Source organism: Poecilia formosa, unplaced genomic scaffold, assembly GCF_000485575.1.
Source record: "Poecilia formosa unplaced genomic scaffold, Poecilia_formosa-5.1.2 Scaffold69, whole genome shotgun sequence".
NCBI classification, from domain to species: domain Eukaryota; kingdom Metazoa; phylum Chordata; class Actinopteri; order Cyprinodontiformes; family Poeciliidae; genus Poecilia; species Poecilia formosa.
The window spans coordinates 961,958-986,157 of NW_006800008.1; the positions used below are offsets into that span (position 1 = coordinate 961,958).

At 38.5% G+C, this 24,200-nt stretch overlaps 2 protein-coding genes across 2 annotated transcripts in view; one reads left to right on the top strand and one right to left on the bottom strand.

Moving 5' to 3' along the window:
- Nucleotides 1-5,063: 5,063 nt before the first annotated feature.
- cd36 (CD36 molecule (CD36 blood group)) lies at nt 5,064-13,634 on the top strand. Its single transcript, XM_007555240.2, has 12 exons — nt 5,064-5,352; nt 5,739-5,899; nt 5,984-6,128; nt 8,214-8,369; nt 8,898-8,989; nt 9,911-9,960; nt 10,040-10,109; nt 10,287-10,474; nt 10,562-10,680; nt 10,774-10,847; nt 12,884-12,938; nt 13,037-13,634. Exons 1-12 carry the CDS (start codon nt 5,230-5,232, stop codon nt 13,211-13,213), a joined length of 1,410 nt encoding a protein of 469 aa, XP_007555302.1. The 5' UTR covers nt 5,064-5,229; the 3' UTR covers nt 13,214-13,634.
- A 704-nt stretch (nt 13,635-14,338) lies between these two features.
- The window catches only part of sema3c (sema domain, immunoglobulin domain (Ig), short basic domain, secreted, (semaphorin) 3C), a 46,980-nt gene continuing 37,118 nt past the window's right edge, over nt 14,339-24,200 (bottom strand). The window contains exons 13-18 of the mRNA XM_016673050.1: nt 23,356-23,444; nt 22,832-22,873; nt 21,987-22,144; nt 20,505-20,572; nt 18,963-19,093; nt 14,339-16,720 (exon numbers count right to left, since the gene is read on the bottom strand). Coding sequence (XP_016528536.1) covers nt 16,307-16,720; nt 18,963-19,093; nt 20,505-20,572; nt 21,987-22,144; nt 22,832-22,873; nt 23,356-23,444 — 902 coding nt within the window. The 3' untranslated portion in view covers nt 14,339-16,306. The remainder of the gene's footprint in view (nt 16,721-18,962; nt 19,094-20,504; nt 20,573-21,986; nt 22,145-22,831; nt 22,874-23,355; nt 23,445-24,200) is intronic.

The following is a 24,200-nucleotide window of genomic DNA, read 5'->3' on the forward strand; positions in this document are numbered from 1 at the left end:
AGGCGACGGCAGCCGAGTTCCGCAAGCGGACAAAGTCATATCCGGAAAAGCCCTTCACAATAAAGTTCATCAAGCTAATAGAAGATAAATATTTGGAACGTGTAGCCTTAAGAAATTATAGAAAAGGAGGACAATATAAAATCCCATAGACAAAAGAGGATTAAGACAACTGAAAAAATAATCTGACTTTAATTTTATATATATAATAGTACAAAAAAATTATTTTTTGTACTATTATAGCAATAAAAGTGTCAAATGACATCAGTGGTACTGATAAAAAAGAAAGTGTGCATCAGATTTGATTGATTTATCAAAAGCTCTTGACAGTGAGACACAGCTTGGTTTAAAAATGATCTCAGTAAAGGGACTCGGTGCATAATGTTATGTTTCAGTTTTGATTGTCTTATTGTGGATTGGTGCTACTGGAGGTTTTTTTTTATATCTGATTTTATTTGCAAAGACTCATATTACTGAACTGTTGTTCAAGGCAGATAGTTAGCCAGTTAGACAAATATTGTTACTTTGTCAATTGTGGTTTTTATATTATACTGCCAGGTTAGCAGGTCTTCGCTAGAAATGACATTATATGTTGCTGCTTTTATTTTGAAGTTGAAAGACAAAACCGGAAACAGCGTGACAGCCAACACTTAAAAAATTCAAACATTGCCACCAAAGAACTCATATAACCGTTTTTAAATATATTTTTAAAGCTTATGTCCACTTTCTATGTAAATATATAAATCAGGGGTTACAATTACTGATATAACTAATACCACAATGTCATTAACATACAATATAGTGGTAGTTCTCTGAATTCCACAGCCAATGTTTGACTAAATGTAAATTATTATCCAACTCATACATCATGTATTCTTCCCAAGGGAACCGCACATCTAACCAGTGGTGTTAGACTGATTGTAAACGCATCAAGCTTTACAACAACCATTGTTTTAGATTTAAATAATTTAACATGTTAAATTAAGTCAAGCATGAATAATAAGCTTTGGCAGTCTCTGGTCGTTACCGTTTGACTTCTAGACTTTTCTGCTGAGATCACTGAAAAATTGAAGCATTGTATTAATTTCAAACATGACCAGATGAGAAGAAATGCAAATATGGCACGTTGACCTTTTCGTTTTATACTGGTTCAGTGTTTCCCCTCTGTCATATATACACACACGCACGGACACACACACACACACCTTACTTCTGTTTACAGAAAAACATCTGAGTTTATTTTGTTCTCACAACTGGTTTTGAAGCTATAGCTATGTTGTGTAAAATTGCAATAGAAAATAATATATTATTGATTAAAATATATATATATATATATGTAAATTATCAAAATAATACTTTTGACCTAAAATTTTTTGTTTGTTTGTTTTAGATCATGTTATAATGTTATTCTCTCATTAAAAACATGCTTGGAGTGTTGACTTGATTCTTTCATGCATGTTTGAAAAATTCTTTAATCTCCATGGCAACCATTCAGCTGTTCAAAACACCTGGGTGGACCTAGCTCCGCCTTCAAGGCGCAGCTCCTCCTCAGAACTGCAGTTTCCAAGCTACTGAGCTTCCGCCTCTCAGAGCAGCCAATCCCTGCAATTCCCCCGCTCAGCTCCTTCAGCCTAGCCAGCAGCAATTAGCAAACATCGGGTGGCATCTACTGAACTCATAGAGGAGCCATGTTGTGACAAGTCCCTCTGTCTTAAAGAGACAGAGGCCCAATTTCAAGGTGTTAAATTACAAACTCAAAATTATTTTCTGTCATAACTGAAATAGCATTTTTTGTAACAACTAAAGGTAACACAGTTACTTGAATCACACTATGCGCCTGGAAAATAAACAAGAGACTGATAAACTCTTGATAAATCTTAGACTTTAAAAAGTTAGAAAACATTTTAAGGGTTCATTGCTGAGCTACAAGATTGCTGTTTAATCTGTGGCTCTACTTCAGCATTAGTGTAGTATCACTGTGATCATTTTTGTTGTTCTTACTTTATTAACCATTAGTGAGTCAATCTTAATTTTATTAAAGATAGATTTAATCATTGATTACACTGACTCTTCTTTTAATCTCACGGAAAATTAGACTTGATTAGCTTGATTCTTCTTTCTGCTGTGTTTAGAAGTGATTAAAATCACTTAATGGAAAAGTAAAATATTTGTCTCTGATTTAAATAGATAATAAGAGTGATTGGTTTATAATTTAGCATAGCTTGCTTACTCTGTGAGCGTCACATTAGCAATGAATTACACAGTCCACTGGAGACGGACTGAATCTGGCAGAGAGAAATCTTTGCTGGCAGGACAAATAAGAGAGTCAGTCAGGTGAGATTCACACTGTTTAACAAGGCTGTCTGTTTGAACAAACTGAGCTTTCAGCCACAATCACCAGGCAGCAGTGAAAAAACAAGGTGGTGCTGCCCTCCAGTGGACACACCCCGCCACTTCACAGCGGCCGTCCAAACTGAAGCTCAGGTTGAAGCATAACTTTCAAACTGTTGGCCACATTTGTGCAGAACTACTTAAGTTCACTATATGTAAACAATAAATCAACTATGTTTTAATGTAAACATCACAAAAGTATTAAAACTGATCTAATAATGATGATAATCAAGCAGACCAAGAAAGAGAAAGTCCTGTCTCCTCTGCTGACATTTTATATGCAAAGTAAATAATGCAGTCAAGTGCGGCTAGTACCATCTGCAAGGTTGTTTGCTGAAACAGAGTTTCAACAAACTCTGTTGTTACCAGAGGTGGAGTGAAGAGGGGAAATATGATGCTGCCCTCTGGTGGTCATTGAATGCTACTTACATGTGTTTGCTCTGGAGCCAGTAAATAATGGCTGCATAAAACTGACTTATAAAAGTAAAAACACTGAAAATAAATTAGGTTTTTATTGCTTCAGCATAATCACACTAAAAATTTTAAGAAAAATGTAACTTTATATTTAAATAACTCATACTTACTACTTACACAGCTAATAACTAACATATTAAATTTACTAAAAATAATATTTGTAATTTAGACTTTAGAATGTCATCACAGTTTAAAATAGCAATTGGACACTCTTCAAAATGGGAAACAGATGAGCATATGCCTGGTGAATGGACTCAACAAAATGCAGCTGGGATTTTAACTTAATGTTCACTGTTAGGTACAGTGGAGGTTCTATGATGCTGTGGGCTGGTTTCTTGTTCAATGGGAGATTGCAACATCTTTTTCTGTAATGGATTTACAACTGACAAAAAAAAAACATTCGAACAATTTTGTGTCTACTTTCTCTCTAAAACACAAAATGCAGATGCATTATGGGAAAAGATAGGTCAGCTCTCTGTCTTAAGCAAAGATATGCCTTTAAGTTTTAATCGGTCGCCTTCTGTGTTTTCCTTATCTAAGGAAAGCATAGATAATGGTTGCACAACCAGCCATTATTTATGCTGAAAGATAAAAGGTAATAAAAACAGTGATACCACGTGGATTGCAACAGCATAATAAGAATCAGAATCAGCGTTATTGGCCGAGCTTGTGCTGAAACACGGGATTTCATTTCTTCTTATCAGGCTCCAAAAACTCATGTGCAATCATTTCTCAATAGGAAAGTTTCCTGATAAGGATGGAGAGAGGAAGGATTACCATAAACACATTTCACTTCATTATCACTCATAAAACGACTGAACTGCAGTCATAGTTAGGGGGTTTTGTGACAAGAGAAGGAAAATTTAATTATCCATTTAGTGGCTTTTTACTTTCCACAGTCTGTTGTAAACTCAGGCAGGAGGCAAGAAAATAAAAGTCAAGAGGTAGGATAAATAATGAACACGATAAGTCGGATTATGCCTTGTAAAGTATTCATTATACAAGTAATCCTACCTGAGCTGTTGATATCTGCAGCTCCTCAAGAGTCACCATCACCCTCTTGACTGCTTCTTTGATTAATGCTCCTGTTTCCTGTCAATTTAGGTGGATGGACATGTCTTTGTAGGAATCTAGCTGTGCTATACTTTGACTTATTGTGCAATTAAAACAATATGTCATTTATTCCAAATATCAGAACTGATCTCTGTAAGCAGTCAGTCTCACAACAAATCTAAAGATGCCTCTGACCAAAGACTCTGAAGTTGCATTGCAGACTCATGTTTTACATGCTAATAGCTACACTCTCAGGTAGCAGAGATGATAATCCCCAGTAACGTCTCCTGGATGAAACTATCAGTTGTTAGCAAGCAATGCTAATCCACATCATTTGCTTTTGCTGCTTCTCTTTAAATATCCGGTCATATGATCAGAAAGCTGGGCAGGGAGATGCTGGAGTTGGGGATACGATCGATGAAAGACATGGTTTGAACTTCTTCCTCCTTATGGGATTTGGGGTCAAAGTTCAGGTGTTGTTTGAGTTTTTCAGATGCAAATCAGTTGCTTCCATTTGTTAAAACGATCCCTTGGTGCCACATCTAAACAACGTTTGAAAGTAAAACAGAGAGCAAAAATTATTTATTCCAGAGGGAATAATAACACAAGCATGAAATGGTTCAATTACCAAAAATGAAGGAAAGTCACAAAACCAGAACTAATTTAACATCTTAACTACAGCATGCTGCCGCCTTGATTGGCGCTATTCTAAAAATGCTTTGCAGAAAATGAGAAAAGGTCAAAATAACAAAAAAAAAGCATTGCTTTCAGATATCAAACAATGCAAAGGAAACTATTTCATATTCGTTTAGAAACAACAATACTAATGTTTTAACTCAGGAAGAGTTCAGAAACCAGTATTTGTTGGAATAAGCAGGTTTTCAATGGGGTTCAGTGCAGTGCTCTCTCAATTTTTTCCAGAGCTGTATATTTCCAGCAGGTATAAAAATTTAATGTCAGCAATCAAGTCTTTGCTCATCAGCAAAGTCTCTTCCCTTTTGAATCTTTCTACCAAGTCTGATGTGGTTGTTATCACCTGGTCTGATACCTGGAGTGACCCTTGAACCCACTACGCCATTAGATACTGTAAATGAAGGGTTTTCCTGGCCCTCAGCCAGGGGGGTGTGTGCACCTTTACCTGGCCTCAGCGGCTCCGTCAGCCCCTCCAATGGTATAACTCTGCCTGTGCCGCTTTCCTCCCGCTGCCTGGAACACAAACGCAGTCAAGCTGCAGCACACGCCACACACAGAGACGGGAGAACAGGCAGCCAAGAGACAGGCACACGTACAGGAAGGAGGGAAACGCACACCGCCATGGGCTGCTGTAACAGAAGGTGCGGGCTGATCGCCGGAGCCGTGGTTGGGGCACTGGTGGCCATCCTGGGAGGCATCCTCTTCCCCGTGGGAGACATGATCATTCAGGGGACTGTGGAAAAGGTATGGAGTTCAGTTTCACCCTGACTTAGAGGGTAGGGAGTGACAGAGCGTGTCAGAGAGAGTGTGTGTGTGATTGAGTGTGTGTGTGTGTTTGGAGATCAAGGTGAATCAGGAGAAAATAGAGATCAGGCGTATGCTATTTTGAAAGCTGCTTCAAACTGCAAAACAAGCCAAATATGACTCGAGTTTCCGCACAGCTGATCCATCTGAAGATCACCATCTGCGAGTGTTTCAGAGGAGGTTTTTCAGGCGACATCTATCCGATTCCCTTTAAAAGAGAGCATCCACCTTTTTTCTTTTTTTTTAATCTGTCAGTGGAGATGCTGGCCTGCTGGCAGTCTTGAGGCATGTTAAAAATAGCTTGTCTGTGTGTCTGCGGGGTGCAGGAAGCCGTCATTGAGCCGGGGACGACGGCGTACGAGAACTGGGCGGCTGCAGGGGCAAAGGTGTATCGGCAGTTCTGGCTCTTCGAGGTGGTGAATCCGCTGGAGGTTGTGGAATACGGCGCCACACCAGTAGTGGTAGAAAGAGGACCATATACCTACATGTGAGCTTTATTCATTACCTCCCTGTCTTTGAACACCTCTCTTCAGGAGGACTTGAACTGTTTTCTGACTATTTCTACTTTTAGGACAAGATATCTCGCGAAAGACAACATCACGTTCCACCTCAATCACACCGTCTCCTTCCTGCTGCCAAACGGTGCCATCTTTGAGCCGTCCATGTCAGTGGGAGCAGAAGAGGACAAAATCACCACGCTCAACCTGGCGGTGGCTGTAAGTATGTTTTTATTCCTAATTTTATGCAGCTCCGTTACGAATATGCAATGCCTCTTTGATTTTGGAGTCTGTCAAAAGAAACACCAAAGCCAGCTGTGTCGACTTGCGGCAGACTGCTTTGGTCTGCAAACACTCGTTTTAAAGGTGATTTCTGGCTTTTATGACATCTGACAGTGTGTGTACAAAGAGTTTTGAAAAAGTGACTATCTTCTTGGTGTGTGGTGAAAAGGCTGGAAGCATCCAAGAAAAAATAACAAGATTAATCACAGAAATTGTCTTTTTTTTATTATTATTATAATTGCGATGGTTAATTCTGAGATACGGAAGAGGATTAGGGCCACTGAAATTAAAAATCAGACTTTTTTGTGACTTTTGAGCTCAGAAGATTAAAGTTTTTTTTGTTTTTCAGTGGCACTAATTGTCTTCCATAGACTTATTTGGGTGCAACAATATATATTTGAGACAAAAAGAGAAGTAAGATCATTAAGCAAAATGTTTAAATCAGTTGGAAACGTAACAAACGTCGCCAAGAGGATTCAAGTTTATCTTGTTGCTATGCAAACTGCTTTCTTTCCAGAAGCACATATGAAGCATCTTCCACCAGTGGTGTCCAAACATTTTGGGTCAAAATTACCCAAGTTGAAAGTATTCAGGGGGCAACATTTTCTTTTTTCCCCCCAATAAAAAACACTAAAATGTTATTTTTAGTTCTCTTTTTCATGCCCAACAATAAATACAATGCAATATTTTACATTTGGCTTAATGTTTACAGTTATTTAACTTTTTTTAGCTTATTATTTTCCATTTTTCAGGTCTATAATTTATTTTTTTAGTCTTTCCAAAGAAATGAATTTAAAAGGCTAACTACAGAAAAATAATTTCCAGGTTAAGAAGATATAAACTTGCCATGGAAAATCTCACCATAAAAATACATTTGTGCCATTCTTGAATTGCAGTCAGGGGCCACACAAAATTCATAAAAAGGGCCAAAAATGGCCCCCAAGCCACACTTTGAACACCCAACTATTGAGAGTAAGTGTGCCGATGTTCTCATAATTGTGTATGTTGTATCATGAGCAAACAAAACCTTAAAGCTTTAGTATGTAGTAATAATTGTGTTTCTGATAGAACAAGGTTCAACGTTTCTATTTTATGACTGTTTAGACGGTTAAGTGGACAAAACTGGGGCTGTGTACTTTAATTAGCAAACCTGACTGAGGCACCATAGCTGTCAGTCAAAACTAATCGTACAACAAACCCTGCTGGCTATTGGTTGGTTTATTTTATACAAATAGTATTGAATCCTTAGTTTTGCAAGAGGAACATGTTGAGCTGACCGACACAAAAACAATAACAGAAGGTGTTTACAACTGCGGGAGGATCAATTTTAATCTTTTATCTTCAACAGCTGATTTTATTGACAGCTTCAGCAGAACAGACGAGGGTTAGACTAAAATATTAATCTAAAAGCGAATTTGAACCCTTGTTATCCATCTGCTCTTTGATCTATTTATCTATTGCATCTCACAGAGTGGACCTTGTTACGCTTTATTCCACCTCGCCTTCTTTTTCCCACAATTAAGCTCCCTGCAAGAAAGGCTTTGTGGATAATTTCTCTCTCCGCTCTGGTTTGGTTTTGTCCAAAATGAAAAAAAAAAGAAACAAAAGCCTAAGCTGGTTTTAGTCCCATCCAAAAATAGTTTAACTAGATATTCTGCTCTGTTTTTAGTGGTGAATTGGTCCTCCAATAGAGCATTGAATTGCTTGCATGTACATTTTAATGAATCTGAGGTCATAATTGATCGATGCAGACAATTTTTGATTTTACTGACAGAGCGTGCCCTTTCTTCAAACTTTAATAAGCCTCAAATAATAAGCAGGAGTCTCTGCTTGTTCCCTTCGAGCATCAGAGTCGTAAAAGAAGATTATTTTCAGATTTATCTCCCAGGGGAACAAACACCTCTGTGTGCAAAACAGCTTTTGATCAAAATGTGTATATTTATGAGCCATATCGCCTTGTATAACAAGATCTGTTTCTATGAACTGCTTTTCCAATTGGGGTCATTTTTCTTTGTTTTTCAGGGAGCCTATTCAGCCATTCCAGAAGAGCTACATTCAATCGTGGACGCGATGATAAAGTCCACCAACTCTTCCTTATTTCAGCGCCGCTCAGTCAAAGAGCTTCTTTGGGGATACCCAGATCCCATACTGAAAGGAGACTTGGGCTTCTTCTTAGATGTGAGTAAAGATCTAGAAATAAGCAAAAAATCTGGAGAAAGTTGCTAGAAATGCAAAGCTACTGTTAGTTTCCAAACAACTTTCCCTAAAAACTTGTACTTTCCTTGGATGTCTTCCAAAAACTCGCTGAATTGCAGCTGGAAATAAAGTAACAGGCAAGTTCAGAGAACATTTGGTGAAAAAATACCTGGTCATTTCCAAAAGAAAACTTGGTCAGTTCAAATAAAATTTCACAGAAAGTTCCTGACCAATTCTGGAAAGTTCATTGTAAGTTCAGGAAAAGTAATTTGTACGTTCTTGAAAATATCTGGCTACATTCTGAGATAAAAAAAAAAAGTAGATTTCTTAAAAATTGGTTGCTAAATTTAAAGGGAAAAACAGAATTAGTTCCAGCAAATAAACAAGCAAGTTTCAATCAGGTTGTCAGAAATAACTTGTAGGTTCTGGAAAGCAATTTTTCAGGTTCTTGGTACTGCAGGCTAAATTATTAATTGCAGAAAAAATACAAATGTTGTTTTTTCCCCTCAGTACAATAACACATACGATGGCCCTTACGATGTCTTCACTGGAAAAGATGACATCGAAAACGTGGGAAAGATCGACATGTGGAAAGGAAGCAGGTCAGTCTATTTAAGGCTACCATTTCCTGTCCATGGAGACATTTTTCACGTAACCAAGTTGAACAGAAATGTCCAGTGTAAAATTGATATAAAGTGTGCAAGCCAAAGTGATGCCACACACTTTACATCAGCGGCATTCCTGCAACCTTTTGTCCTTGTCCTACACGGTTGAATGAAATGGCAAAACTGCCTTGCTAGCATGCAGTCAAGCTCGGCAGAGCTCTGCTAATGAGCTAATATTGGAGCCAGGTGTGCTGAAGGAAAGACGCAAATAAATGCGTTACATCAGTAGTTTGAGACCACTGCGATAGATTCTGCATAGGAAATCTAATAATTAGGTTAGAATAGTTGCATTTTTATTACTAATATGAGCAAAACTTTGTCGATATTCTGCTAATGTGAAAAAACAACAACAACGCAGTTGCAGTGTTTTAATTAAATACAATCCGTAACTAAAATCAAACGTGAATAAGTTTGTTCACACACGATAAGTAATTAAAAAACATGTTGCACCATTATCCTTCAACTACTTACGGTTGTCGTCTTCTTCGTGGTTTGCGTCAATGTCAACATCCGGTTGTTGATCATGTGACTTGTGGGAAGCGGGAAAAGGTGTTTAAACTGCAGTTTGCCAAACATAACCAAAAGAAACACCACATGTAGCAGTATTTTTTCTAATTATAAAATTTTTTTTGTTTCCATTGAGCAAATTTATTTTCTAAATGTTCAATTGCACAATCCTATGACCGATGGAGAATACCACAGACATCCAGATCAGCTTATTTTAAGATTTGAGTTGATCGTAGCCCTATTTTATCCCATACATTGTCAGCAAACAACATAGGCATAATGTACATAAGCGTATATTACTAAAATAAGTAAAAATGTATATGTATAATTCATATATGTTTTGTGCCATAGGAGCTTAGGTTTCTGGAATGATGAATACTGTGACAGGCTTAATGGAACAGGTATGTTGCATCAGTCAAAACAAAAACTGGACTCCATGTTGCATCTCTATGACCAAATTTTCTTTCTGCTCTTCTTTAGATGCTTCCTCCTTCCCTCCCTTTGTGAAGAAGAAGGATCCGCTCTTTTTCTTCTCCTCAGACATCTGCAGGTGATTAATGTTCTGCTGTCGCTGGAGCCACTCGTCCGATCTGTTATGTTGGGCATTCAGGCTAAACTTTTACATTTTCCTCTCACACTAGTCAACTAGGTCAGAGCTTTTTCAGAGAAGTTGTGTTTGAAATGGTTGTGGAATCTGGAACAGTCCCTCTGGTTCTTGTGACTTCAGGTCTGTGTCAGCCAGCTATGAGAGGACTGTGGATCTGAAAGGAATCGATGTGTACCGATACTCACTTCTCCCATCCACTCTGGCCTCCCCTCTGGACAATCCAGACAACAAATGTTTCTGCTCAAACATGAAGACCACCAAAAATTGCACACTGGCTGGCGTGCTGGACATCAGTTCCTGTCAGCAAGGTTAGTTACTTTAGAAAATACCAAAAATCAACCAATCCATCTCATTTTAATCTGACATTTAATATTTAGCTTTATGTTTCTGAACAGGGAGGCCTGTTTATATCTCACTGCCCCACTTCCTGCATGGCAGTCCATCACTGCGGACCGATGTGCTTGGCTTAAGCCCCCATGAAGAGCACCACAAAACCTTTCTGGATGTTGAACCTGTACGAGGAAGTCACCGATCAACTTTTCTTGTTTTGTCTTTGGAAGATCAGTGGCTAATTTTAAGATGAGATTGTTTTTTGTTTTCCCACCAGACCTCTGGGTTTACTCTGAACTTTGCCAAGAGAATTCAAGTGAACATGATGTACGGACCATCAAAAGTCATCACGTGAGTTGTTGCTTTATTTTCTTCAACAATTTTGGGAAAGGATTTAATTTTGTGTTTGGCATCTAGGAAGTTGGGAAAGTTTTTTTTCCAATCCTCTTCTTTACAACACTCCGAGTAGAAGCACTAGATGAGTTTGCGTACCAACCTTATCAGTATTTACATAATGTAATCACCCTAAAAAAAGATTTGTATCATGCTATATTTATATCAAATATAGCATCCTTTTAGGTCCCATGATTCCCAGAAATACAATGCATGAACAAGACTGCAGTCTGTAGGGCTCAGAGCATCAAGTTTATAAGGATAAAAGGAAACACTCAGGTAGTTTTTGGCTAGAAAGGAGATAGTCCCTTCTGAAAACCTCCAAATGGGATTTTCAGCAGATAATGTCACCACTTCAACTGACTCCTTTGAAAATAGCGACTTCACTCCTCACCTTATCTCTAAGGCTGACCTTGCTAATCAAGAGAGGATGCCAGTTTTAGCTGCATAAGTATCTGGTATCTCATTAAATTCCATATCTTATCACTATAACTCAGGGTTGGGTTGTAGTCAAACTTGTAAACCGAGGGCTTTGATATTTGGCTAAGCTCTTTCGTTGCCATACCGGATCAATGCCAGCATTGCGGCAGATGAAGCTAAAGGACACTTGAACCTCTCCTCTTCATGCAAAGACTGACAGACATAGAGAGACTTAAACTTGTCAAGAGGATGCTGTTTATATTTTCAAACTCCAGTATCATTGTTCCCTCTTTTATTTCAAATCAGCTAGTCGGACATACCTCTTGCGTTGTAGCTAAGGTCAAACTTGGCATGGGATAGTCCATGCTTGACATTTTGGCTTGCCATACTTTGTGTAGACTTCCTAATGGTGCAAGCCAATCTTTTGATCCTGTGTAGTTAGCGGCCAACTCTTCAAGGTACAAGACCAAGCAAAAGATTTGTGTTCATGTTGGTGCTATGCCATTCAATAGCGTCAACATTTCTGAGAAATCCAGCCTCTTCTGAAGCCTAGTAATAGGTTTTGATTATATTTAGTTTCTGAAAGCATGGACACAGCATGCCGTTTTAGACAAGAGGTAATTATTGGTTTTGTCATTCCACCACTGGTTAGCTAGGCTCAATGTCTGCGTAATTGGCGGCCAGCTCTTTAAGACGCATAGCCAAGCAAAAGATTTGCACTTATGTTAAGGCTATCCGACTGAATAGATTCAACATTTCTGAGAAAAACTACCCCCTGCTGAAGCCCAGTATTCTGTTTTGCTTACAGTTTGGGTGTTAAAAGGGTAAAGTTACGTTCATAATCAGTACTTGAAGGTGTGAATGGGACCTACGTTAGCCAAGACTCTAAATATTCTGACATTCCCATTTGACTCACACTGCTCATTTGGGTTTTTTGTCCTCGTCTGGAAGTAATGATGGCCACTAAATCTAATCCACTGTAATGCAGTGACTGGTTTAAGGCTTGGTGCCTCTCTAATGTCCAGCGCATCCAAGATTCAATGCAAAATACCACCTAAGTAAACACATTTCCAAAAATATTCTCATTTTGTCCAAGGTGTTCACCCTGAACATGATTCCCACAAGAATCACAACTGTTGTCCTCCATGCAGTTTCGAGGCGTGCCTCTGCACCTTGTCCTTGTACGTTGCTGTGAGAGAACATTTATCTCTTTCTCTCCGCCTGCTGTTTGTTGGATCGGGTCACAGTGAGACTGTGCCAGGATGGCTGCAATCTGACTCAGAGAGAGTGTAAAATTGCTTGCACTTCCCAAACAGGATGCGTGTGTTTGCTTTTTGAATCAGATGGGAAATGATGGGGAAAATGTAATGCTAAAAGCAGGAACAGGGCATTTAGAGGGAAGCAGGTTCAGAGTTTTACACGTTAGGAGATAAGAGTTGCTGCAGCAGCAAAATTGAGTGCAATGAACGTCTTGAGTTTCTTTTAAACAGCAAAAATGTATACAGATGGTCTTAAAAATGCATGAACTGACAAATTATACTCTGGACATGAATCGATGAGCTCTTTCTTTGCAGGGTGCTCAAGAAAGTAAAGGACTACACCATATTCCCTCTTGTTTGGCTAAACGAGGTAAAGAAAATTTGCACAACGTACTTTGAAGTTTGTGGGTGTAACTTGACAGAATCTGATGTGAATCAGTAATCGTCTTCCTTTCTGTTTTCAAACAGACAGCGACGCTGGATGATGAAACGGCAGAGATGTTCAAGAAGGAGCTAATTTCTCGTATCCAGATGCTGGAGATCATACAGCAGGTGCTCCTGGGTGTTGGTATTGGCGTCTTCGTCCTGTGTCTTCTTGGTTACTTTATTGTGCGGAGGAGCCATAACAAAAAGGAGCTTGCGTAGTAAATCGCAGGTTCACCAGTTTGTTGCACATATAACCACAGTGCATTCAAACCGCCATGCGACATCAACCCTTTTTGATATAGACTTGCAATTTTTTTGCAATCTCTGTCTTATTTATAATGTCAGATCTCCTTTTATTTGAAAAAGGGAGGAATACTGTGATTTTTTTAACCGCTCAGGAGAGCTGAATTTCTTTGCCAATTCTTGTTTTGATTTGAAACACTGTAACATGAACTGAATCAGGGATTTCTTGAAGGAGAAATAGAAACCCCCCTCAGCTGTCAGGTAAACCCTTTATGTCTCCAGGCAGAGAGAAATGGGTTTATTTGACGCCCTATGACTGAAAGGTAGAAGCGCAAATGTGCATATAGTTTGCTAAACTAGTGTGTTCAAAATGAATAAAAGTCAGAAAAAGAGTTTTCATGACTTGTCTTGTGTTTCATTTAATGCAGTCGTGACTATAATTGGTAAGGGCTGATAAAGATCATGAGATCATTAGTTGGTTTTATTGATCTGAAATGCCCTTTAGTCAGTTGTTGGCCTGAAATTCTAATTATGCACTAATAAAACGAAACAAACGCACCCAGTATAACGCTTTCATTCTATTGGCTTAGAGGTTGCCAGGCAACTAGCAGGTGGTTCAGCCAATCAGTGCCAAGGAAAATAAATGACACTCCTACATTGGCACTGGTTGCAGTTTCCCAAACTACGCTTTCTTTTGAATATTTTCAGATTTATTTTAGTTACATTTGGAGTTGCATTTCAAAGAGACATTTGTGATTGCTGAGCCTCAAACAGGCCGCGGTCCAGTGTCGGAAAAATACAGCTGAAACACAGTAATGACTTATAAAGTGACTTATAATGAATAAAAAGGATAATTTTGTTCGCTTTGTGTTCTGATGTCTTCAGTAGAGATGCAGCTCTAAAACGATTGATTTCTAGAAGAACTTGTAAAATAACTTGGTCACTGATAAATCAGTTTCTTGAAACCAGAACCTCTCGAGCTGTTTTTAAGACATTACATCGAAAGAGGCATTCATGCGTGTTTAGGAAATTAAGTATTCATTTTGCTTAGGTGTTGGATGGACGGTGTCTTTGTAATCTACATTTTAAGCTAATTAGCTGTTTGGGTTTCTATAAAGCTGAGCTTCACTTGAACAGATTTATTGAGGCTACAACATTAATAAATACAAATAGAATTCATGACAATAAAATTACGGAGAGTTGAAATGAAAAGTCTGACATGTAAAGCAGAAACTGAATGAGGGAACATGCATGCTGCTTTAAAATCTTCTGAAATCGCAGGTGTGGTCATAGCTGGTAAATAACACCAAAGTTATGTACAAAAAACAAACAATTTTGACCAAACTTGTCAAGAATATTAATTTAAAACATTAAAGACACATAAAATACTTTGTACAAAAGCAATATTTTCTATCTACATCATCTATAGGTTGAAAAAAAAAATTCACAAATGCAAAATGTCTAACCAGACTACCTCACTAGGTCTGAAAAAAGGGATTTCCACGTTACTGAAGACTTGAAAAATGTGCTGAGCGACACGGCCTTAACTGCTCACCTCCAAGCTGTTCACTGAAACATCAGTTGTTTTTTTAAACTGAACCCAGACACAGATCAACAGACCATCAGATTACAGCTGGAACATTTCTTTTAGACAGAAATATGGACGAAATGAAGACATATGCAGCTTGGTAACAGTGCCAGACCTTTAAAGTTCCAGGAGGCGCAAAACACACAAAAAAAATGGACCAGAAAATTTTGCAAAACAAATAATAAAAATTAAAAGAATCAATTTGTAGCACAGGTTATACATTTGCCGTTTTTGGCGAGTCAGATTTCCTAATTGGTTTCTTATGTTTTGCTCTACTTTCCATAATATTTTTTATTTTGTTATGTCCAAAGATTTGAGGCGTTATCTCTTTAAGAAGTGCAACAAACATATATCTGGGTAAAAAGCTGTTAATAAATGAATTCATTATTGCAAAATCATTAATTGGAACTGAAAAATATACAAAAAAAATTAGCTTTGGGCGATATGGATTTTAGATTTTATCACAATATTTTGTGATTGTGATAAAAGTGACGATAAGATCCATTTCTTCCTCCTTTTTTTAGGTTATTTTAGCAGTAATCACAAATACTGCTCTTGGAAAATGTGATAGTTCAAATTTTTTGGATTTATTGATACTCTCAAAAAAAAAAAACAAAAAAAAAACCCTAACAATCCAAACATTATGGTGGGTTTTTAAGCAAAACTTATAGAAATTTATCATGAAAAACTCTAAATTAGAAATTGTTTTTATTGTTTTAACATTAAACTTTACTTTTTAAAGCAATGTTAGTCTTCAAAGTACCTTTTAAACCTTAAAGTGATCCACAGTGGAGCAGAGTTTAAATATAAAGGAATAAAACCCAAATTGATCCTGAATAATTATATTACAGTTCAGCATGGTGGAGGACCTGTAATGCTGTGGGCTCGTTTCTCTTCCAGAAATCCTGGAAACCTCGTTAGAGTGAACGGGTTTTGCTGCAGTTTTTCAGTGTGATTAACGAGGAAGTTTTATAGATTTTTACCAGGAGAGAAAAAGCCAAAGTCGGGGCTGTAAATATTTAAGATGCAGCTGTTATAATAACTGATTGTAGCATCAGGAACAGAGAAACGAAAGCAAAGTGTGATCTCATACTTGGATATTTCTAATCCGAAAATGCATTCATGTGTCTTCTGAACCTTTTTCAATTACAACAACAATAGATGAAGGTCCATTAAACGTATTAAAGCAGCTGTATTTAAGGTGGGTGATCCTCTGAGCGCAGAGTTTATCGGAGGAAGTCGCAGCACGTCCGCTTCCTATCGTGTTGTGACGATCGAAGCAAACCAAAAACTCGTGGTTGAAAAATCACAGCCATCTGGTCGCATTACCTCATGTGAGAAAACTGGATTTTGTGGGATTAAATCTCCCCGAACCAACCTTCTGGTTGTGTTTTAACGTCCGCAGCGGGTCTGGAGCCGCTTTGAAGGGCAGAGGAGCGGAGGGAGGCGTGTGTGGCAGTTTCTGCTGCTGCTGTCATGCGTCACACCTCAGGGAGGTGATTGCGTCTGTTGCGGCTCTTCCTCCGGTCCAATAGGGGCCTCAGTTTGGCCAGGTCCCCCCTGAGGGGCCCGGGCGGCTGCCTCTGCTGCTGCCTCTGCTGAAGCTTCTGGAAGTCCTGCCTCTCTTTGCAGTACTGCTGAACGGCCAGGTTCTCGGCGGGGCTGAAGGCGGCCAGCAGGGCTTTGGGGTGCGCGGCCCAGGCCCAGGGCGCCTGCTGCTTGTTCGCCAGAACGCTCACCATGGCGTCGCTCAGCACATGCAGGCGGATCTTGGCCACGGTGCGCTTGAAGCCGTTCTCGGTGGTCAGGCAGTAGTAGAGGCCGCGGTCGGACTGCTGGACGGAGCGGATCAGGAGGCCGTGCTCAGTGGAGAGGATCCGATCGTTCAGCTTCACCTGAATACACGCAACCATGCAGAATTCACTTTTTGCACATTTTTGTACTTCCATTTGGCTGAATAAATCAATTAATTGCTGCAAAAATACCAAATGTTACCAAATATGTCTAATCTGGTTTCTAGTCCAAATATCTTATTACATTTGACAAGACAAGACTAAAGATTTAGAAGCTTGTTTTAAGTAAATAATTCCTTAATCTTGGTGAAAAAGTGTTTGCTCCATTGGTAGATTATTCCACTTATAACAAGGGAAATTGTCTTGTTATAAGTACATTTATCTGCCAATGCAACAAGTACTTTTTCACCAATTATTTACTTAAAACAAGCTTCTAAATCTTGCTGAAAAGATATTTTTAAATTTGTTTTGTCTTAATTCAAGTTTACTAAGATATTTAAAGTAGAAACTAGACAAAAAATACTTGGTATGATTGTGAGTTTTTGCAGTGCACTTGATAAATTAGAACAATGATTTAATGTTTTTCTCTCTTTCTATCAAAACTGGTAGATAAAACTCTTCAGTCTGGTGTTTTGGTCTCGACTAGTTCCTTTTTTTGAAAGACAATTTTGCTTACAGAGGCTTATTAATTCAACTTTTTTGTTGTTTTCTTTATTTATTTTTAGGTATTTAAAATGTCTTCTAGTTCCAGTGTTAAATGTTCACTAGAATTTAAAGTTTATTGATCTTTGAGAATTTGTTCTTGCATTATTATGGCATTATTACCAAGATATTACTTGAAAATGGTCTTAAAACAACAACATTATCAATTATCGCAGTAACTTCTGGAACAATTTATTGTCTATATCTTATCATTAAGTCTAGTCAAGCAATTGGAAACGCCCCCCCAAAACCAAACAACACCCAGTTGGCTCTGGCAATACCTTCACGTTTTTTGGTGTCTGGAAAAAGAGCTGTTTCAAAAGTCTCCTGTTCGTTAAGTCACACTGCGCCGGCATGTCAGCAGTTATTATGCTATTTCAGCAGCTGCTGTTTCGCTGTTGACTCACGATCCAGAAACCACTTGCTGCATTATTGTTGGTTGTGCAGGAGACTCCATTAATGCTTTTCAAAGATCTAATATGCATTTGATTGACTTTACATGAAGCTTTTGGTTACATATTGGTAATTTGTTAGAAGTAAAAATGACATAAGACTCACCTTTAAATTATTACATCTAATAATAGATTTATCAGTCATTTTCTGTCACATATTCTGACAGCTCTCGGTTCAACACTACATAATTCCCTCCCTTCCCCCCAAAAAACTTAAACTTGCTCTCCAACTAGGCTAATGAGGGTCTGATTTGCAAACTGATGCACAGAAATAAATGCCCAGATGGACACTTGGGCATCAAAGTGGGGTACCATGTAGACTCTCTGATGCTAAAGCAGAAATCCTTCATTCTTAAAGGTCTGATCCATAAAAAGACGAGGAAAGAGGATTAATTAGAACACATGAAGCAGAAAACCTGAGTGATAGTTTATGCTTTTTGACAAAAGTCTGGAATATAAATTGGTGATTTTGGAAACCGTTTTTAGAAGCAGTTTCTTCTGAAAACAGTTTCTACTGATTTAGATGCAGTATCTTCTAAAAAAAGTTTGCTTCTTTAGATCTAGACCAGAAAACTAATAAATTATCTGAATAATAGAAATCACAGTTGGATGTAAGGATTTTTCTGATAGAAATGATTCTTAAATCAAAATAACTCTGATTATTATTACACAGACAGCATGGAAATAGAGATTATTTGAACATTCAAACAATTACTACCAGATTTGCACCACAAATCCAGAACAAACCTCCAGAAAACTGCAAAACAGCTGAAACACTGACAAAAACCTACATGTGCAGAGTTGATTTTTGAGCCATAATGAATGAAATATTGACCAACATATTGATGGCATTTGACAAAATGTAATGTTTATTGGTTTTCTCAATTCTTGACTATGTGATGTCTTCTGTATCTTTTGTGTTTATGATGTAATGCACTTTAAGCTGCCTTGTTGCTGAATTGTGCTTTATTAACAAACTTAATCGACTGATGGATTGATCTAAGGAGGGCCAAATATGCAACAGATTCCAAGTCACTGAATGAAATTGCGATGTTGTATTATTAACTGATTGAATCTGAAGATCAGACAGAGGATATTTAATCAGGCACATAATAAACAGCCTTCACGGCTCCATAAAGGCGAACCATAAATCAGTGCCGACCGTCGACTTCTTCAAATGTCAGACTGACCTCTTTCCTCCTGTCGTTGTCCCTCTGAATGATCCAGCGAATGGACGCCTGAGGAGACTTTGGAACGCACTCCAGGAAGGTGGTGTTGTTTTTCACGCCGTACTGCACCATCTCTGCGGCGTTCCTGTAAGCTGATAAGCACACACACTCCGAGTCAGAAGAAGAAGAAGCAGGAAATCTGACTGGAGACTCAGAGATGTTGACATGCAGCTCAGCTTAAACCCCCATCCAGACATTTGAGCACAAAGTAATCCCTTCGAAGCTTCAAACCAACTCGGTTTCCCATCATGCCGTTCTGCTTGCATTTAAATGCCTCAATCAAAAAGCTGGAGCGGTGACAGAGTTGTGACTAATTGGTGATAACGCCCATATGGCTCATTCCCCAAACTCTTCAAGGAAATGGGGGGAAACACCTGGGAGCAGATTCTCTGCAGCTGTTTATCGGGATGAAGAGCGAGACATTTGTGCAGATTTTATTTTTATAAAAAGCATAACTGGCAAAAAACTGTGGAGGAAATATTTTCTTTTGCAATAAATTAGCAAATACAGCTTGGTCTATTTTGTATAAAGTCACAGTGACGATAAAATTTCCTCAATCAAAATGCATTTCTTTTATGAAACTCTTGTGCAGAAAACTGGTTGAAAACCAATTTATTAGCAACATGTTTGTGTTAATTAAACAGAACTGTCAGGTGGAGTGAAATGCTGCATTACGTAGCATTGTAATAAAATATCTTTATGTAATAACCAAAAGAAATATATTTTTTAACTGTTTTGACTTGAACAGCTTCAGGTTAATACAGAGGATTCTGGTTATGAGTCTGAAAAGGAAACAAAATGACCAAAAGTTCAATTTAAATGCGCGTAGGATCCAAAACATGTTTGTTATTAGAGGTACAATGATGAAGACGCACACAGTTTGTGATTATTACAGAATAAGCCACATTATTACATTACTAAAAATAATAATATTACATATTAAAATAGCAGAAAGCATCGCAAAATACGACTTTATTACACTTTGCCTTGATTATTACGTAATGCAGGTTTTATTATGTTTTATTACATAAGTCCGATTTTGTTACGTAATTTCTTATTATTTATTATCTTATGACAAGGCGATATTACCCCATAAAAATAACGCAAAGATAATCCAAACAGTTTGGATGTTTTCTTTCTGTTTTTCTTTTCTATCAACAAAATGTTTCTGTGATGTTTACGCTTCAGATTAGGAATGGAAAGCAAATGTTTGAACTGTTCTGCTCCAGCATTTTGCACAAGTTTGTGGTGTGTTTAAACAAAGAAACATGAAAAAATTAAAATTAATTTTACAAACAAGACATTAACATACGTTGGAAAACTTTATATTGCAGCAGGAAGACGATAACAAAACTGTTTCTGTCTGTCAATTGATTGAAGACTGTGTGACGATAAAAAATAAATAAATTAGCTAAGGCTTGCTGATATATCCTTGTGTGGTTTAAATTAGCCAGAAAACCAGATTTATTTACAATTTAAGTGAAAAAGTGACCTGTTTAATACCTTTTAAGTTGAATCCTCTACACTGAGTGAGTGGGTTTCCGTGCATTATATCCTGCCTCCTGCTTCTCCTGTAAAAAAACCCCAAACAATATGAATATAACACATAACTCACAGTGAAAATACACAGTAATAAAAATCCCTCGGTTCTGTGGTAGGAGGTTTCGGTGCCAGAACGACATGAGGAAAATGTGACCATGTTGTTCAGCCGAGTGGCGCTCTCATGCGGAACAGCTTGGCAGAAGGAGCATGTTAACAGCTGACACATTTCAGAGCAGAAAAAAATATAAAAAACACACAGAAAGTTGAGCTTTTTGTTCCGGGTCCAAACTGAACTCGACCCGGGACCAGATGAGTGGTCCGGAGACGAGCAGCTGGGCCTCATAGAGGCCGCGGGCGCGTTCGTTTGGAGGTCGCTCATTCCTGACGCTCTGTGTTACGTCTGGGCAGGAAGGGAACGGAAACGAGGAATTTGTGACATCATGTGTGCGCTGATGGATCATGAGGACAGCTTGTTCTATTCTTGAGTAGATTATGCATCAGCTGCTGACCGCAATCTGGTCCGCTCATTGATTTCATATTTGTTGTACTTATTAATTGCAACATTCTCAAGGAAAAAACAATAAAAATACCCAGCAAACCTGTCCACAATCCTTTAACTTTTACACATTTTGTCACTTTGTAATCACAGACTTTTGGGAAATTTTAGGTTTCAAATTCAAGCAGGAAGACGTCTGTCTGTAGTTTGGCAGCATCATGTTGTGGGAATGTTTTTGAATTGTAAAAGCTAATAAAGTGACTTCTGAATTTCTCTGGATTAGGAGGATACAAATATTTGTCATACTTTTCACATTTTTATTCATAAAAAGTTTTTAAATCCATTAAACATTTTTTATTTACAATGACGCACTAATTGTGCTCCATAGGAGAAAATTCCAGTGAAATACAATGAAGTTTGTGACTCTACTGTGTGAACCTGTGAACTAATTCTGCTCTGATAATGTAATTATGCTCCACCAACATCTCAGTTTTCATTGTAAAAACGCTTTACATGTAGACATATCTGTGGAAAAAAAGCTTAGGGGAATAAGGAAATATGACTTTTTTCTCAGAATTAACTTTATTCTCAAACTTTTGACCTGGTTTTAAATATTCTAGTTTCTTTTTCTCAGAATTCTGACCTCTCAAAATTCAGATGTTTTATTCTACATTCACACTTTTTCCTCTGAATTCTGACATTTCTTTTTGTCCAGTTGTGCTAATTTTCTTCCATATATATTTACAAAAAAAATCTATTTTGGTTTTTGTTGAACTTGTTGAATAAATCTAATCCTGATTAACAAACAAAAAACGCAAACATGACTCATGTTTTTGTGTATTTTGTCCTGCATTTTCATCTCTTGCTCCTTTGAACCTCGTCGGCGTCAGAAAAGCTGCTTTCCTGGATACGTCATCTGGAGCTGCAGAGCCTGAAGCCGTCTCTACCTTTTCCCAGTGGGGTAGAAGCGCGAGCAGCTCAGCCCGTCCCAGGCGCAGTAGGGGTCCCTGGCCAGGCAGCAGTCTGCGCAGGCCGAGCCGTAGGCGTGGCAACGGTGCAGGGAGACCTGGGAGACCCCGAACTCAGAGCTGACGTACAGCTGTTGCTGCAAAAGCAAACAGATGTCAGTCCTCTGTTGGTCTTAATAAGTGGCTGGTGACAGCAGAATGAGGCAGAGTGCTGAAACTATTATTTCCTTTGCTTTTAGGCTTTTCCCCAGAAGATTTTCATTTTTCACCAATTACACATGGTCACAGATGATAAATAATGCGACGCCATATTAGGGTCATTATAGATAGAAAAACAGGAAAAGTAGAATCAATTCTTGCCAAAAATGTTCTAGAAAATTTTCTGAGTTTGAAAAGTTGAAACTTGCAAGAAAAAAGTCAAACTTTGAGATTAATCTCAGAAATTTTCACAAAAACTTGGAGATATCGGACTTTGAAAAGTTGAAATTTGCTAGAAAAAAAAATCTAAAAATTATTCTAGAAAAAAAAGGTAAACTCTGTGGTTGAAAAATTTAAAATTTGCTTGGAAAAAAATGCAGAAATTTTGGAATTAATCTAAGAAATTTAGAAGAAAAACTTGGAAATTTCAGAATTTCAAAGTAAAATCTTCCAACTTTTGAAAGTCAGAAAACCTTTCAAAATTTCTGAAACTAATCTAAAAATCTCTGGGTTTTCTGGTGGAAATTTATCATTTTTCCCGTCTCCAACAGTGCTAATATGCCGTTGTAGAACAATGCTTCAAACTGAACGCAAAATAAAAGGGAAAAGGTTTTTGGGTTCCTTACTTTTTTAGAGGAGATTCTCAAATTTGTGACAGGAGCTTGATTCTGGATGAAAAACAACAAAAAGGTGAACATTAACTTGGTAAAATACATAAAAAGCCTCTTTACTTACAACCTGATTTTTGAAAGCAGCCATTAAACTAAATTTAAAACAATTGGCACTCCTATTTCCAACTGCTGAGATTATTTTAATGCAACAACAGAAGTGGTAATTAAATCTAGAATCAATTTCTCCTGGTTTCCTTGAAGAAATATCCCGTGTGTTTTCAGAGCAGATTCCAGAGAGCGCTGCAGCCCAGGTGGCGTCGGGGATCAAAGGAGCCGGAGCGTCGGCGCAGATTTCAGCCAGGATAAAGCAACATGTGCAAAGGGTCAGTCAGGGTAGCAGCCAGACGTCTGTCTGTCTGAGCCAGCGTGTTTCCCAGCAGTCTGTGCTGCATCAGCCTCAGCGGTGCCAACCTGAACCCATCACCGCTCTGCGTTTGATTTTCAGGACAGACAAGAGGCAGGCAGGCGGGAGTTCAGACCTTAAACACTTCCAGCTCCTCCAGGACCAGGTCGCCATGCAGGGACCGGTTGCTAGGCAGAACGATCACCTTCTGGATTGTCCCTTTGTCTGAGGAGAGAGAGGAGCAGAGGGTCATCAGACTATTTCATAACAGAAACAGCTGCAAGGTGAAACTGATTCATTTTTACCAGAGGATTTATTCAGACCATCAGAGGCTCAGAACGTTTGGTTCATAATTTTATCTGGTTCAAAGTTTCAGATGTTTCACTTTTATTGAGTCCATGCATTTAAATACAAAAGGTTCATGATGCAGAGAATGGATGGATGGAGGATGGATGGATGGAGGATGGATGGATGGAGGATGGATGGATGGAGGATGGATGGATGGAGGATGGACGATTGGATGGATGGAGGATGGACGATTGGATGGACGGATGGAAAGAGGGACGGATGGAAGGATGGATGGATGGAAGGATGGACGGTTTGAAAGAGGGATGGATGTAAGGATGGAAGGATGGATGGATGGATGGATGGACGGATGGAAAGAGGGATGGATGTAAGGATGGACGGATGGATGTAAGGATGGATGGATGGATGGACGGATGGAAAGAGGGATGGATGTAAGGATGGATGGATGGATGGATGGAGGATGGATGGAGGATGGATGGATGGAGGATGGATGGAGGATGGATGGATGGAGGATGGATGGATTGAAAGAGGGATGGACGGATGGAAAGAGGGATGGATGTAAGGATGGACGGATGGATGGATGGGTGGATGGAGGATGGATGAAGGATGGATGGATGGATGAAGGATGGATGGAGGATGGATGGATGGAGGATGGATGGATGGATGGACGGATGG